The following is a 14,360-nucleotide window of genomic DNA, read 5'->3' as shown; positions in this document are numbered from 1 at the left end:
CGGTTTTTTTTTTTTTTCCCAAGTCATATATCAAAGTCACGGGGGAAGTTGTAAACGCCGAAACCGTTATGAGCTGCTTGTTTCATGTGCTTTTGCCCTTTTCCATATGGAATACTGGCGACGAATTGCAGGGAGGTTGAGGCCAATTGGCAATGATTGTCAGTTTTATTCTATAATCAAAAGCAATTCGGCTTATATTTTCTCTTCTTATTGTATTTTTTCGGCCTTACTGCGCGATATCTTTAAGCAGGCTTTTGCTTTCGGTCCATTTTTATGATCAGAAAGGAAAATTAGAAAGGAAAAGAAAAGATATGAGGATCATGTCTTGTCAGCTTCAATCCAACCCAACCCCATTACAAATGCAATTCTGTCATACTAAAATATCTTAAAAAGCCAGCTGCAAAAGATACTAAGATAGTGGTAATCCTTAAACCAGAGAATATTCAGTTATGAATATTCATTAATCCTTAAACCAGAGAATCTTCAATTATGAATATTCATTGTGCCTTAATCCCAAAATTGGTCAGAGCTAGAGGCTCTAGGAGACCATGGAAGTTCATGTTTTTACTCATGGTGAGCTTTTCTCCATTTGGTTCTTGTCCTCATCCTCCTCTCTTTTCTAAGTTTTGAGCTCATCACGTAAAATTTTTCCAATGTATATAATCTGATGTCACACAAAAGCATTTTAAAAAGATCATGGTATTCGACTTTTTTAATCTATTTAAATTAATTGATTAAATCTTATATTAATCAAAAGAGAAAAAAGCCAGAAGGCAATGAATCAGAAGGGGTTCGTCTCAGGGGAGCTGAACCGGAATGAGACGACGGCATTAGATTTTGAGCATGAGTAAGTTTTGAATTGAGGTGGGGACGCGATGATATAAGGTGGTTGAAGCTTTGTGTGGTGACACAAGTAGGAAGGAACATGGGATCCCCAAAAGGCCCATAAATCCAATGTCTTCGTCAGAGTTCGGCATCGCACTTTCATCGTTATGATTCACTTCCTATTCCTAATCCCTTGTTGAGTTGTTGAGCCATATCTTGAATCACAGTGATTCTTTTTCGATAAAAAATAATTATTTAGCATACTATTTAGCATACTGCTCTCCCCGATTCTTTTTCGTGAGCTCTGATTAATTATTTTATGTAAATTAAGAAAGTTATGTGAAATTGGTTGTTTATTATAAACTCTTCAAATTATTCTCCATAAAAATAATTAGTTAGAGGAGTTGGGTTGAGTAGTTAAAAAGTTTTGTACTTAATTAGAGGTGCTAGATTAAAATTTAAAAAAAAAACATTGAACTTGTTCAGAAAATAAGAACTCTTAACCACTTGATTTTTAAACAGTATTTTCAAAATTCCAAAAACATTTTGTGTTACTACAGTCCTAAATATATTATCTATTTTATAATAAGATTAGATTTATTTTGTAGTGTAATTTACACTACAAAATAAGTTTTACATTTAGGACTAAACGAGTACAATTTTGTGTTGTCACATAAATCAATAGGAAAAAAATTGCATAAAAAAAATCAATAGGAAAAAATTAGCTCACATGCACTAAAATGAAATTTGAACAGGATTCCTCGAGATCCACGTTAAGCTTGTTTATGGGTCAACAGTAAAGTGGAGATTGAATCTGCCCACTATTCAAGCATCTGTACATGCAGTAGTTTTCAAACCCAATATTACATCCCTGTGTTTATCTAAATAACACTACCTTCGCGTTAGTTAATATAAGAGATAGTTAATTAATTTGAATAGATTTAAAAAATTATTTAATTAATTATTTATAATAAATAAGTGTTGTATTTCTTAAAATACTACTACCTCCGATCCTAATTATAAGATCCAGTTGACTTATTTGAGGAGATTAAGGAAGTAAGTTAAGTTAGTTATTTATAATAAATAAGTGTTGTCATTCCTAAAATATCCTTACTAATTAAGTATATTGGCTAGAACTATCATTATTAGAAGGACTATCTTGGAAAAAAATGCATAAATATGATAGACAGAATGGATTGGGGTCTTATAATTATGACCAAACAAAAAGTCAAATGGGGTCTTATATTAAGGACCGGAGGTAGTATTAATAATCACATATATTAGATAGAACTACTATTTAATGAAATATTAAACACGTGTAACTATTATAAGGATCATTTTAGAAAAAATAGATAAATATGATAAATAAAGTAGATTAAAACCTTATATTAAAAATCATATTGAATGGCAAACTAGCTCTTATATTAAATATCGGAGCTAATAATACTTATCCTTTTTATCAATATATATATATATATATATATATATATATATATAAACAAAGCGGGGGGTGGGAGATTTTCATTGCATAGAGGTCAACTACAGTTGGGATAAATAACTACTACTGTATATTGATTTTTGGCAGGAGGGACATAGTTAATAATGTATGGTTAGTTACATAAAGCAAAATAGAGATGCTCCGGTCTTAAATATAAAACTCTTATACAGCATAATAATATGTAGGTCTTATATTTAGAACCGAAAGAGTAATTAATTAGATAAACCGAATTTATTTGTTGATAAAACAACAAGACGACGACGTCCGACGATGAGAACACGGCAGAAGAAGATGCTCGGGGGTATTTTGGGGGCCACGAACATGATTGATGCCCACCCTTATCATACTAACTTTAGGATTCCATCCAGGAAGCCCCAAAAACAACGCAGAGAGAGAGAGAGGGGCCATAATCAATCTTCATTCTCATGCGTATAGGCCATGGCGACTTTTTAATGTTAAATAATTACATGGTAAGGGTTTTATCCCATAAAAAGTAAAAACACTTTTTTAGGTTGATCTAAACAGTTTTCCAGTTAGAGATGGAGAGGGAAGCTCAAAAAAATAAAATGCATCGTTCCACTTTATTCTATACTATTGCTACCTCAGGTTTTACACATAAAATTCACTTTACATTGCAAAATTCATTCTATATATTCACTTCACATTCCATAAATCATAACAGCTGAAAAGTTATTTATAAATCATTCCAACTGAATCCAATTTAAGTAAAGGGCTTCTCCGAACAACTTATTTTAGTATTTGAAGAATTATAGTGAAGTTTCAAATAAGAAAAATAATTACTAAAAGCCCTAATAACAATCTGACAAGTTTCGTGACAAATTTTGAGATTTGATTTATTTTTTTGGAGAACTCTTTATAATTCTCTTTTTATTATTCGTCTTCTTTTTCTAATGTCTCAAAGCATAACTTGTCGTTTGTTTTGTGCTTGCTGTGTTTAACGGCAGTGTGTGCACATACTCCCCTAGCCCAAATCTCTCTCTCTCTTTCTTTCTCTGTTTTTGTCATGTCTCTTCCTCAGTGTGTTGTCGCCAATGTTGTTGCATTCACACATACTGACTCTTCAGTGATCCTCCTCACACAGTCCTCCGTCTCTGGTGCTGTCTATCCAAGTATTCTTATTCCACCACTCTCCTATAAAATTAATAGTAGTAGCAGTAGTCGTCTTAGAATTTGGCTCTTGTGTTGACATATTTTCCAAACACGTCAACCTTAATCTATTGTTGTCCTGAACCCTTTTTTCAATTATCCCATAATTAATATTAGAAGGAGTAATTCATATGGTAAAATTGAAGAGGTTCTGTTGATTTTTAGATAAAGTTAATGCGTTTTCCACCCATCGTCATTACTTCTATTTAAAATGGCAAAGATGTCTTGTAAATAGTGAGACGGGGAAGGAGTATTTATTTATTTATTTTAAATAACTATTGAGCTGTTTGAATGAATATAATATAAGGCATTTATATTAAGAAAAATCTTAAACTGCCTTAATTATCTATTAAAATATAATAACTTTTTTAACTTTATTCATATTTAATATATATATTTTTAAAAGAAATAATTATCTAAACTATAATAAATAACCCAAAATAGTACATTCATCATAAATATTTATTAAGATAATTTATAAATAGGATTAAAAATGTATATATAGAAATAGTGAGAATATGATAATGGGAAGATGAGGTGAAGAGATATGGTATAAGTAAAAGAGCAACTACTCCTCAGAATTGACCAAATAATTTTTCTCAGAGTCACATGATGTCTTTCAGAATAATTCCCAGTATCTCCCATTTTAATATTCCTTGTTTGGAATATCTGTCTCCCAACCAGCAAAGTCCACCCACTTACACATAACATTAAATTCCATTTATTACGAATGAATAATGAAACAAACCACTTCATACTTATCTCCAGGTATTTATTGATTAATTTAATGACCCCATATTTTACCAACTTGGGAATTAAATATAATTATATATATGGTACATCTGAACTAAGTGGATCAATTTTAGTTGAGTGTTCAACTTGACTACCTTGCCCCATTCTCTCCTTATCCATCTACTACTGATTATAACTATATAATTAATTGGCTTAATTAATTATGCAGGCCATCTATTTGTATTAAATTCTAGTGCTGTGATAGCTTAACGTGCATGTAATTTTATTTGTATTTTCGTTCATGGTGTTAATGTCAATGCTTATTTAATGGTAATTGCAATAATCATATCCCATTAGCTTCATAACCCCTAACCAAAATGTCATCACTTCACCCTCCCCGGTAAGTTGGCTATCCACTGCTTCACTCACTCATCATTAATTTGGATAATGCAAAGCAATATGCTGAAAATAAAAATTAACCAGAAATTTAATTTTAATTATAAATATAAAATCTTAAAATTTATATTTTATATTTTTTATGTATTGTTTTTTCTCTCAAACTACTCCTGTTAGTCACTAGTGTGCAATTAATATACATGCAATTTCTATTTTATAAAGTAAATAATTAAAACATGAGTGTTTTTAGAAAATAACATGAATTTTTTAATAAAAAATAATTTATTATTTATGTCTTATATTTGCTTATTCAGAATGAGGGAACAGTTAATGCTGTTGTTGAAATATACTATGACCAGATTATTAGACAATCTGAAACGTTCAAAAGAGATGTTCACATAATTCCATCCAAGCTAACTCCGAAGGATCATAGTGAACATAAAAAGTTTATATTCCATTAATTATGCAATAATTCTTTTTTTGACTAACTATTTTAAGTAAACCATCAGCTATAATCTAACGAGGATATACATTCATCCTATGAAACTTTTAAAAGAATGCAACATTTAGTTTTGTTCCACGTTGATTCTATATTTTATTTATCATAGACTCCGAAATACATTCTTGAGTCTTCAATAATTATAAGACAGGACCTTGTGTAGTTCAATTAAATAACTTATCTCGCTATAAAAAGTGAAGTCAAACATGTTAGTATTTTATCGTGTGGGCTATGATATGGGTTGCCACTTCTGCTTTTTATTTTTTCATTTTTAAGCACTATTATTGTCCTATAATTTATGATTAGCCAACAATTTGCCATTTTTTGTTTGTTTGCCCACACATATGTAGAAGCACAATATTTATATTACATACTTACCTCATATTTTATAAATTATAATTAAAAAACTGTTTATAAACTATTTCAAAATGAACCTGATCTCATTATAATTCATGACATCCTCCTTATTTACTGTTCGTGAGTTTTTTTTTTTTTTTAAAGGCTGGCCCTTCATTTCTTACCATAAATTTTGCGTATAATCCAAAACATTCTAACGCATAAATTATTGTTTGCTGGCGTTGCTAATCCAGGCCATGGTTTTCACTCCCTCCCCCACCCTGTATTATAATTTGCCTTTAAAATCATTGCACGATGTAATAATATTAATAAATTTCATCTAAAAACGCCTCGCTCAATGCTGGATAAAGCCTCTCATCATCTGAAAAAATAAAGAAAGAAAAAGTCTCTTATCCCATCTCATCCACATCACTTGTGCTTTATTCATTTGTTTCATTTCAATTTAAAGTACGTGGACTCCACATACAATTCCTTCACAGCCTTCATTGAGACTGAGATTAGCAACTGATTAACAAAATGGATGAAAACCTGTTTCAACTAGTCGACAAAATTTGATTCCCATCAAACTCACTCATCATAGTTTTTTGATGTGTCTTCTAAATTATTTTATTTTATTTATAAAATTAAATTGGTGCCATCATACAAGCCCCCCGGACAAAAAAATTGGTCAGTAAATAAAATTCGGATGTGGCAGTGACTTTGTTAAAATTGCAGGGTGAATTTTTGAGTTTAAATTGAATTAAAAGGAAAAAAAATTGCTGTTAGGGCAAACTGAACTCTATTTTGATTGGTCAAGGAACTGATTAATCAATGGAGCTTATGAGAACTTGAGTTTAGTAGAATGAATTATTTTCTAATCAAGTTTCAAAATCTTATTTAGAAGTTTTAAATCTAATATCCAAGTGTGTCTTAAATAAATTTGTTTCTAATAATAAAGATCTGTGTACAAAGAAAAGAAAATATATTATTACTACCTCCGGTCTCATTAATATAAGACTCGTTTGATTTTTTTTTGGTCCTAAATATAAGACCCAATCCACTTTGTCTTTATATTTATTTTTTTTTTTCAAAAAAGTCTTTCTCTAATACTAGAGTTCCAACCAATACATTTGATTAGCAATGATATTTTAGGAAAAAACACACCTATTCATTACAAATAACTAACTTAACTTCTTTCCTTAACCTCCTCAAATTAATAAACTAGTTTATAATTAGGACCGGGCTAACATCTTGTATTCTTAATATAAAATTTAGTTTGACTAATTTCAGTATATTAAAATTTTTTATTAAATTAGTTATTTATCCTGCTAACATGTGTTTTAGGTAGAAGCCTAAAACTAATTGTAACTACTATAATAATTATTTTAACAGACAAAATAATTAATGAAAATGTGAAGATAACGGTGAGGATGACCAATGAAGGGAGAGTCAGAATAATAATAATGGATGAATGGGAAAGAGAAATAATCCTGAAGAGAAGGCAATTAATGCAAAGAGGATAAGGCAAATTAAATAATGAGAGGTAGCAGGCAGAATTATGAAGCATGTGGCTGAATCACGTTGTGAAACAAACGGCATAGCCCTCATGGCTCACAACATTAACGGACTTCCCTCTCCTCCCCCCCCTTTGGTTTTCAAAAAAACAAAGAAAAAAACACACAGTGGAACGGAATGAGAATCCTCGCAAGCTCAAAATGTCGCCAACTTATTTTTCAGGCTTAATCGGATAAAAGGACCGAATTACCTCCACACGATTTCTGCACCTCTTGTTATGTGGAGAACGCTTTCCGCCGTGAAGCATAATCCCCACTGACAATAACAAGGGCAAACCAAGTGGTTTTCGGGGAAAAATGTAATTTTGATTTATTTTAATAATTTTTGAAAAAAAATAAATTAAAAAAAATGAATTCACTATTACCCTGTCCCATTCTCAAATATCCAGTAAGGGGCGAAAAGGTAAAAATACATCCGCGCGCGGTCTGTTCCTGTCAAACCGCGTTCTTATCTACTCGCTTCATTTATTGCTCTGTGCTCGTTTCTCTCTTATTTAAACCCACCCCAACCCTTCTTTGCCTCTCTCCCTTCATCGCTTTCTCTCTCTTCCCTCTCTCTCCTCCCGTAAATGAACATGTTCACTCTCTCTCCCTCTTCACTCTTCCATTGATGACAACAACCCCTTCGCCTGGAAGCCCAACCGACGGAGACGACGCACCGGCCAAGGCTAGTCCCCTCCCCCTTGTTTCCTCCCTTTCCTCCTTTTCCTCCTGACTCTCCATCCATGGAGGTTTTGGTGGGTCCCACTTTCACCATCGACGTTTCCTCTCTCTCCTCCTCCTCCTCCTCACCTCCCCCGCCATCGTACCCAAGAGACCACCGCCCCGTTCCCGACTCCGATGACCATACTGTTCCTTCTTGCCTGTTGGGGCGTCCCGCTCCTTGGACGCGGACCCACTCTCCGAGAGCTCGTCATCCATCGGAACCCCTCCTCCGACGACGAGCGACACACGATCCATGTTGTGTCAACAAGGACGGCGATGCGCCACGAAGAAGAGAGGATGGGAGACGAGAGTGTGCAGAGCAAGTTCCATGGGCTGGCATCTCTGGATGCGTTAGAAGACTCGCTTCCTGTCAAGTTAGTATCTCTCACTCATTTTCGTCGCCGATTTGATTCCTCTCAGATGGAATCTGATGTGCCTCCTCTTAGATTCTGATGCCCTGGTTAAAAATTTTACTGGATCCTGTCAATTTCTGGTTTTTAATCTTCAGATCCGTCGTGTTAAGAATTAATTATTAGTTCTGATTCTGATTTGGGATGGTTTCAGGAGGGGATTATCCGGCCATTTCGATGGTAAATCGAAGTCATTCTCGGATTTATCTCAATCACCACCGTCAAAGACTTGAAGAAGCAGGAGAATCCCTTCAACAAGAGAAGGCGGCTTCTGATTGCGTCCAAGCTGTCCAGAAAATCAGCTTTCTACAGCTGGTCCAACCCAAAATCCATGCCCCTCCTGCCCGTGGACGAAGACGAAGACGACGATGGTTACGAAGAGGAAAAGGTCGGACAAGTCCCATCCCCATCGTCCTCATCACCACCGAGAACAAACAGGAAAACCCGGTTCAGCTTCGACAGAGCAGAGTCCCTGAATCTTATGCCGCTAGGATGAGGCTCAGACTGGGAAGCATGAAGGCCAGGAGTTTTCTCTGGCAGATCTGCAGGAACACGACGAAGAAGAAGAAGAAGATGATGACGAGGATAATGAGGGCTATGATCAATTTTAACATTTCACCCTAAAATTTTTCTTTGGTATTCTTTTGTTGTTGCTGGTGGCGATGATCATGTTGTTACTAAATAAAACTTACAGGATAAAAGCGTGAAATATATATTAAAAATCTTATCTTGCTCTCTGGGTTTGAAAGTTTTGATTTATCTGAAAGTATATTCTGTTCTGTGCATATCCTGTGAGGTGGGGCTATCAACGTATATAAAGAAGGACTGGTTATGGCGACAAGGGCAGTTGCCCAAATTTTTATTCGTGTGTCGAGGTGGATGGATATGGATATTCAAAAGAAAGAACAAAGCAAACACAGATCTGAGGTGTTTGATGGATTACAGGGCCAATGGGATTTGAGGGGTTAGGTTTGTGTGTGTGGTCATGGAGATCTAGAAAGAAGGAAGCATCGTCAGTATTCAAAAACGTATCTGGGGACAAATCTTATCTTATCTTTAGGACCCTTGATATTTGTGAAAGGGCATGACTTCGTACTCATTTTGTGTCTTTTTTTTAAAATAATTTTTTTTAAAAGAATCATTTCAACCTGCAACTAGTGACCCTCTTGCCTCTACGCTCGGGAATCCAATCCAATTTGAGGACTTCAGTCCTGTTTTCTTTGCCTTTTAATGCAGAAAATATAAAATCCGCTTCAGATTTTTCTTCGGCTACTTCACCATGTCATCCCCGTTACTGGATAACGTATGACATGGATGAACCATTCAACCCGTGACTTTTAGAGGTTGAGCTTTCTTTTTTCCATCCCTTAAAAAAAAAGAGCTAAGCGGTATGTGCTTTTGTTATGATACATGCAAAATTCAGGGTAATGATTATGGAAGTGGGCCTCACCATCAAGTTGGATAACTTACTATATCTCACGCTTATGTTTGATTCCATTCTGTTCATATCTGGACGGATATGAGCTTATTTTACTCTGATCAACCTTCCGGTCAACCTAAAAGTCGTTACATGTTCAGAAAAAAAGGGCCTGAGACTTCTCTTTTTTGGGGGGGGGGGGAGATTGTATGCAATGTGAAGTAACTTGGGATTTGATTTATATTACCAGCTTCATGAGTTTGACCTAGTCAAAACTAGTATTGTAGTGGTGATTTTATTATTACTGGTGGTTGTTATTGGCGCTTGCAGTCCATTATTTAAAGGCAAAATCAATGGCAGCAATCTGAGATCAGATAAGAGCGTTGCTTGCATTGTGGATGCTCATGGATGTAAGGCCGTGTTTGGTGGCGGGTAGGAATCAGGGGGGAAGGAGAAGCAATGAGATGCTTCATAAATTCTGTTTGGTAGCTGAGTGTTGGGAAACACAAAAACACAAGTTTTCCCTGTGCTTGTGCTCACTTTATGGCAAAATCCTGGACCTTAGTGCACAGCTTTCGCCATGTGCTACATTTGCCCCCCAAAAAAACAAGGAAACTCGTCTGAGTACTAATATTCGCTGGGATCTATTACTTTTATTTAACTGAATATATATAAAACAAAATGATAATTTTTCATATTTTTTATGTGGTGTGTAAATCGTAATATAGACCAAGACACGGACCCTTAACCAGATCAATATTTAAACTGTTTTTTTTTTTGGGGGTCTTTAAAGAGAACTGGTTGGAAGAGTCATTTGCGTCTTTGAAAGAGTTGTTGGGGGGTCTAGAAGATGTGAAAATTTCAAGGGATCTTATCCAAACGGAGAACGTGGGGAAGTTGGGAGTGAACAAGACGCAGAATTTTTAAGTTGGTCGTCATATATGTATTGAATTGACGCCTAAGACCAACGTTTAAACTTCAAAGCCACAAATCTCAGCTACCATTGTGCCAGCAGCCTTCGACTCGTCTTCCCAACAGGCGACTTCATTTCACAATTACGTAATTACCCCCCTTTTCATATAACCCACTCTTGGAAATTTCAACATACTACTACCGGGTCCTAATTATAAGAGCCAATTGACTAATTTGAGGAGATTAAAAAAGTAAGTTGAGTTAGTTATTTTGTCCTAAATAGGTGTTGTCTTTCCTAAGATATCCTTACTAATCAAATGTATTGACTAGAACTATCATTGTTAGAAGGGTTACTTTGAAAAAAAATATATAAATATGAGAGATAAAGTGGATTGGGGTTTTATATTTAGGATCAAAATAAAATTCAAATAGGGTCTTATATATTAAAGACCGGAAAGTAGTATGTATTTTCACAATTATGGATTATCCCCGTTTGTATGACGTGCATTGTGGAAAAATACATCTAGAATTCCTATGTATCCTGAGGCTCAAATTCGTTGAGTAATTCGTGATTTTTTTTTCAATTTTTTTATTCGTATGCACCCTAAGAGTCAAATTCGTCTTGAATTTTTCAGAGTTTATAGATTGTTATACTCAACTCTAGGTCACGTTTGGTATGCAATACTGATTTTTGATGGAACGGGAATGGTATAATAGAATTGAAAACGAGGTTTTCTATTTTATGTTCAATACGAGGCAATATGCGTAAGGAATTGATGCATTTGTTTTATTTAATAGTATGACATATTATCTCTGACTCTAAATATAAAAACTAATTTTTCGTGTAATTCATATTATAAACTAACTTTTATATTTGGAAGAAATCAGAAAGACATAGTATGGAGAACCTGATGAAAAGTAGATAGAAATCATATAAGATTAACAACTATATTAACCCTCTTGTTGAGAGCTGGGATTCCAACCTGATGCCACGTGGGATATGAGATCGTAGGATCATGTATTTTTTGTTTGAAAAAAAACATTAAATTAAGCCTCATTTTTACAAAAAATCAATTAAAAATTTTAAAAATCAGAAATGGCGTTGTAACGAGATTGTCTCATTACCATTTGCCAGTTTTTCCCCCCAGTAGTTTCCATAAACAACGGATTACTGTTAATTTATAAATATTTATTACTTTTTTTTACCAGATAAATATTTTTTACTTTGAAACATCCAGTGATCATTATACTTTATCTGAAATAAGGATAAGAAGCACTTGACTAAAACTTTAAAAGATTTTTTTTTTTTTGGACTCAAGTAATAGTTTAAAAGATTTGTCCCTCCAGAACATGCCTGTAAGTCTGTAACTCGCAACACCCATTTTCAGAGAAATTATATAGCATCCATAATGGCAGAACCTAAAGACTAGGATGGGAAATAAACTTATTTAAGGGTAATTCCATCTTGAAATTATTGTAAATTAGGAATTCTTTTTTTTTTAATTATTATATGATTTAAAATTTCTAATCCCAGGATTTAAAATGGCATTACCAAAGGGGACGTGGGACCCACATGGCATTTTCCAGTTCCCAGTAATCCCCAATGCACGCCACCCATTAGAATTTGGCCCAATTTCCAGTCCAATGCCCAATCCCTACCTACTTGTTAATCCCACCTGTTAAACGTAACAGTGATGTATTAACAAGGTAAAACGATATGACAGTTTATAAATCGTACATTAGGGCTAACATCATAACTAAAATAATTGATGCCTGACCAGTGAACGAGACGCAATCAGATTTTAAGATCCCGAGTCATAAGTAATTATTAGGGGCAGAAAAACAATTGAAAAACAAGTCCGGAAGTTGTCATTCTCACTGTTGTTATTACGTCCTGCTTATATTGTTATTGAGACTTTTTAGTGATTATTTTTTTCTGTGGGATTTGAATGTAATTCTCCCTAATTATTAGCCGCGTGATAAAGAAGCGAAGACAATCCATTGAGGGTTGCTTGCTACTGGAGTTAATTGAGGACGAGAGGGATCATCAAACACACATAAAACTTTACTCGTAGAAAGACATTTCAATGACAGGAATACGTTGGTGAGAAAACGAGCACTCGCACTTGTTTAATTACATCCGGAATTGAGACGTGCGTTTGTTCGTGATAAAACCCAGGCATGTGGGATTTCCTTAACAAGTCCACCATATGTTAGGGTGAGGGGGCAGGAAAGAGTCAGCGGAACACACACACACACACAATTAAATTGAAAGGAAGATGCTTAGTACTGTTAATACTGGATGAGGGATTGATTTACAGAGGGAGACAAAATTGAAGAAGAAGGTAACTAAGATAAGAAGCGTAGAAGAGAAAGTGAAGAGGGAGGATCACTGCTGAATAACCAGCCGGCGTTGCAGAAGGAGCAGTAGAGACGGCGTCTGTTTTTGAAGTAGACGGGCAAGAAGCAGAACCTCCACTGGCTCTCCACGTCCACCGCCTGAACCATGCCTCCGCAGTAAGGGCATGACCCCGGCGCCATCTGCCTCGATATCTCCCTCTCGTCCTCGTCGCACACAAACACCAACACATCTTCGGTTCCTTGATCCTCGATCCGAATTCAGAGTTTCTTCGCTTCTAATTTTTATATAAACACCAACACCCAACAAGGCGAGAGGTCGTTTGGGGATTCCGGAACAATATCGCGTTTTGTGGAAGCAGAATCAGAGATGCTGCGTTGATATATTCCCAGAAAGCAGCGCGTGCGCCTGTTTCTAGACCTTTCCTTGGCTTCGCCGCGTGACGTAACCGCTCCTCCTTCTTTTATTCCTCCCTCTGTTTTTTCCGCACATCTTCCATTCTCTGTCGTGTTCTGTTTCCACCCATCTACGTTCTCTCCGTTTTCTCAATTCCCAACCGTCCAGGGTTGACGTTTTGATCGTTCCAGAATGGGGCATTGAGAATCACCTGATCAGGCTGTGCGATCCCGGCTTCTCTCCTGCGCACACCAGGGAATTCGCATCCCATGTCATCTCTATCTTTTATGTTCCCCTAATTATGCTTTTATATATATTCTCCTTCCTATGACGATGATGTGAACGCATTACTAGCTATTGGATTCATCGGTGAGTGACAGGCGGCTTCGTTGCCATTAAAAAAATAAAAATAAAAAATCATTGATAAAAAATAAAGAAATCCATAACCATATAATTCCTTATTCTTTATCAAATATTCCCACCCTATGCATAAAAGTAGTGTCATAACATCAAATATATTAACTTTGGCTTTACGTATATAAAAATTAATTGAGTAATTTATATAGATTTAAAAAATAAATTAACTTACTTATTTATAATAAATAAGTGTTATTTTTTAAAAATATTCTTATTAATTAAATTTATTAGTCAGAACTATTATTATTAGAAGGAGCATTCTTATTAATAAGTTTATTAGTTAGAATTATTATTATTAGAAGGATTATTTAAAAAAAAAGATAAATATGATACATAAAATGAATTCAGATTTTATATTTAAAATTAAAATAAAAATTAACCCAGATTTTATATTAAACACAGGAGTTATATATATATTCCGTGGATCCAATGAGAACAGGGTATCAATTGATCGTGATACTGCGGAAGATAACAGCGTTAAGCAATGGGAAAGCCCAACCACCAAAAAGAAAAAACAAAGAAAACCAAGTTCCCCCTCGCGTCTAACACAAGAACCGAATTACACAAGCTATATTTTCCAACTGAATATAAATAATAATACAACAAATCATCTCCACTACCTTCCCACTGAATCAGTACTCTGAAACTATGGCCTGGCGGCATAAGCTGGCAGATAATTCAGGCATAGAGCACCTGAGAACTACAAGGAGTTAACGC

General features: G+C 34.9%; 1 protein-coding gene and 1 pseudogene across 1 annotated transcript; one reads left to right on the top strand and one right to left on the bottom strand.

Moving 5' to 3' along the window:
* The first annotated feature begins 8,008 nt into the window (after positions 1 to 8,008).
* Positions 8,009 to 8,890, top strand: LOC114753219 (uncharacterized; annotated as a pseudogene).
* Positions 8,891 to 12,758: 3,868 nt separating this feature from the next.
* Positions 12,759 to 13,497, bottom strand: LOC114753222 (uncharacterized). Its single transcript, XM_028941885.1, has 2 exons — positions 13,438 to 13,497; positions 12,759 to 13,078 (listed from the first exon to the last, which is right to left on the bottom strand). Exons 1-2 carry the CDS (start codon positions 13,495 to 13,497, stop codon positions 12,821 to 12,823), a joined length of 318 nt encoding a protein of 105 aa, XP_028797718.1. The 3' UTR covers positions 12,759 to 12,820.
* Between the last annotated feature and the right edge of the window lie 863 nt (positions 13,498 to 14,360).

Source organism: Neltuma alba, unplaced genomic scaffold, assembly GCF_004799145.2.
Source record: "Neltuma alba isolate B1F8T4 unplaced genomic scaffold, ASM479914v2 tig00007790_pilon, whole genome shotgun sequence".
Taxonomy (NCBI): Eukaryota; Viridiplantae; Streptophyta; class Magnoliopsida; order Fabales; family Fabaceae; genus Neltuma; species Neltuma alba.
The sequence above is the reverse complement of the archived record's forward strand: the minus strand, read 5'-3'. Positions and strand labels throughout refer to the sequence as shown.

What these genes read in the sequence shown, in the direction of transcription:
- LOC114753222 (XM_028941885.1), bottom strand. Translation starts at nt 13,497, where the DNA reads ATGGGATGCGAATTCCCTGGTGTGCGCAGGAGAGAAGCCGGGATCGCA. An exon ending in GGATCGCACAGCCTGATCAG is followed by an intron (nt 13,079 to 13,437) that starts GTGATTCTCAAT and finishes ATTCGGATCGAG; the next exon opens with GATCAAGGAACCGAAGATGT.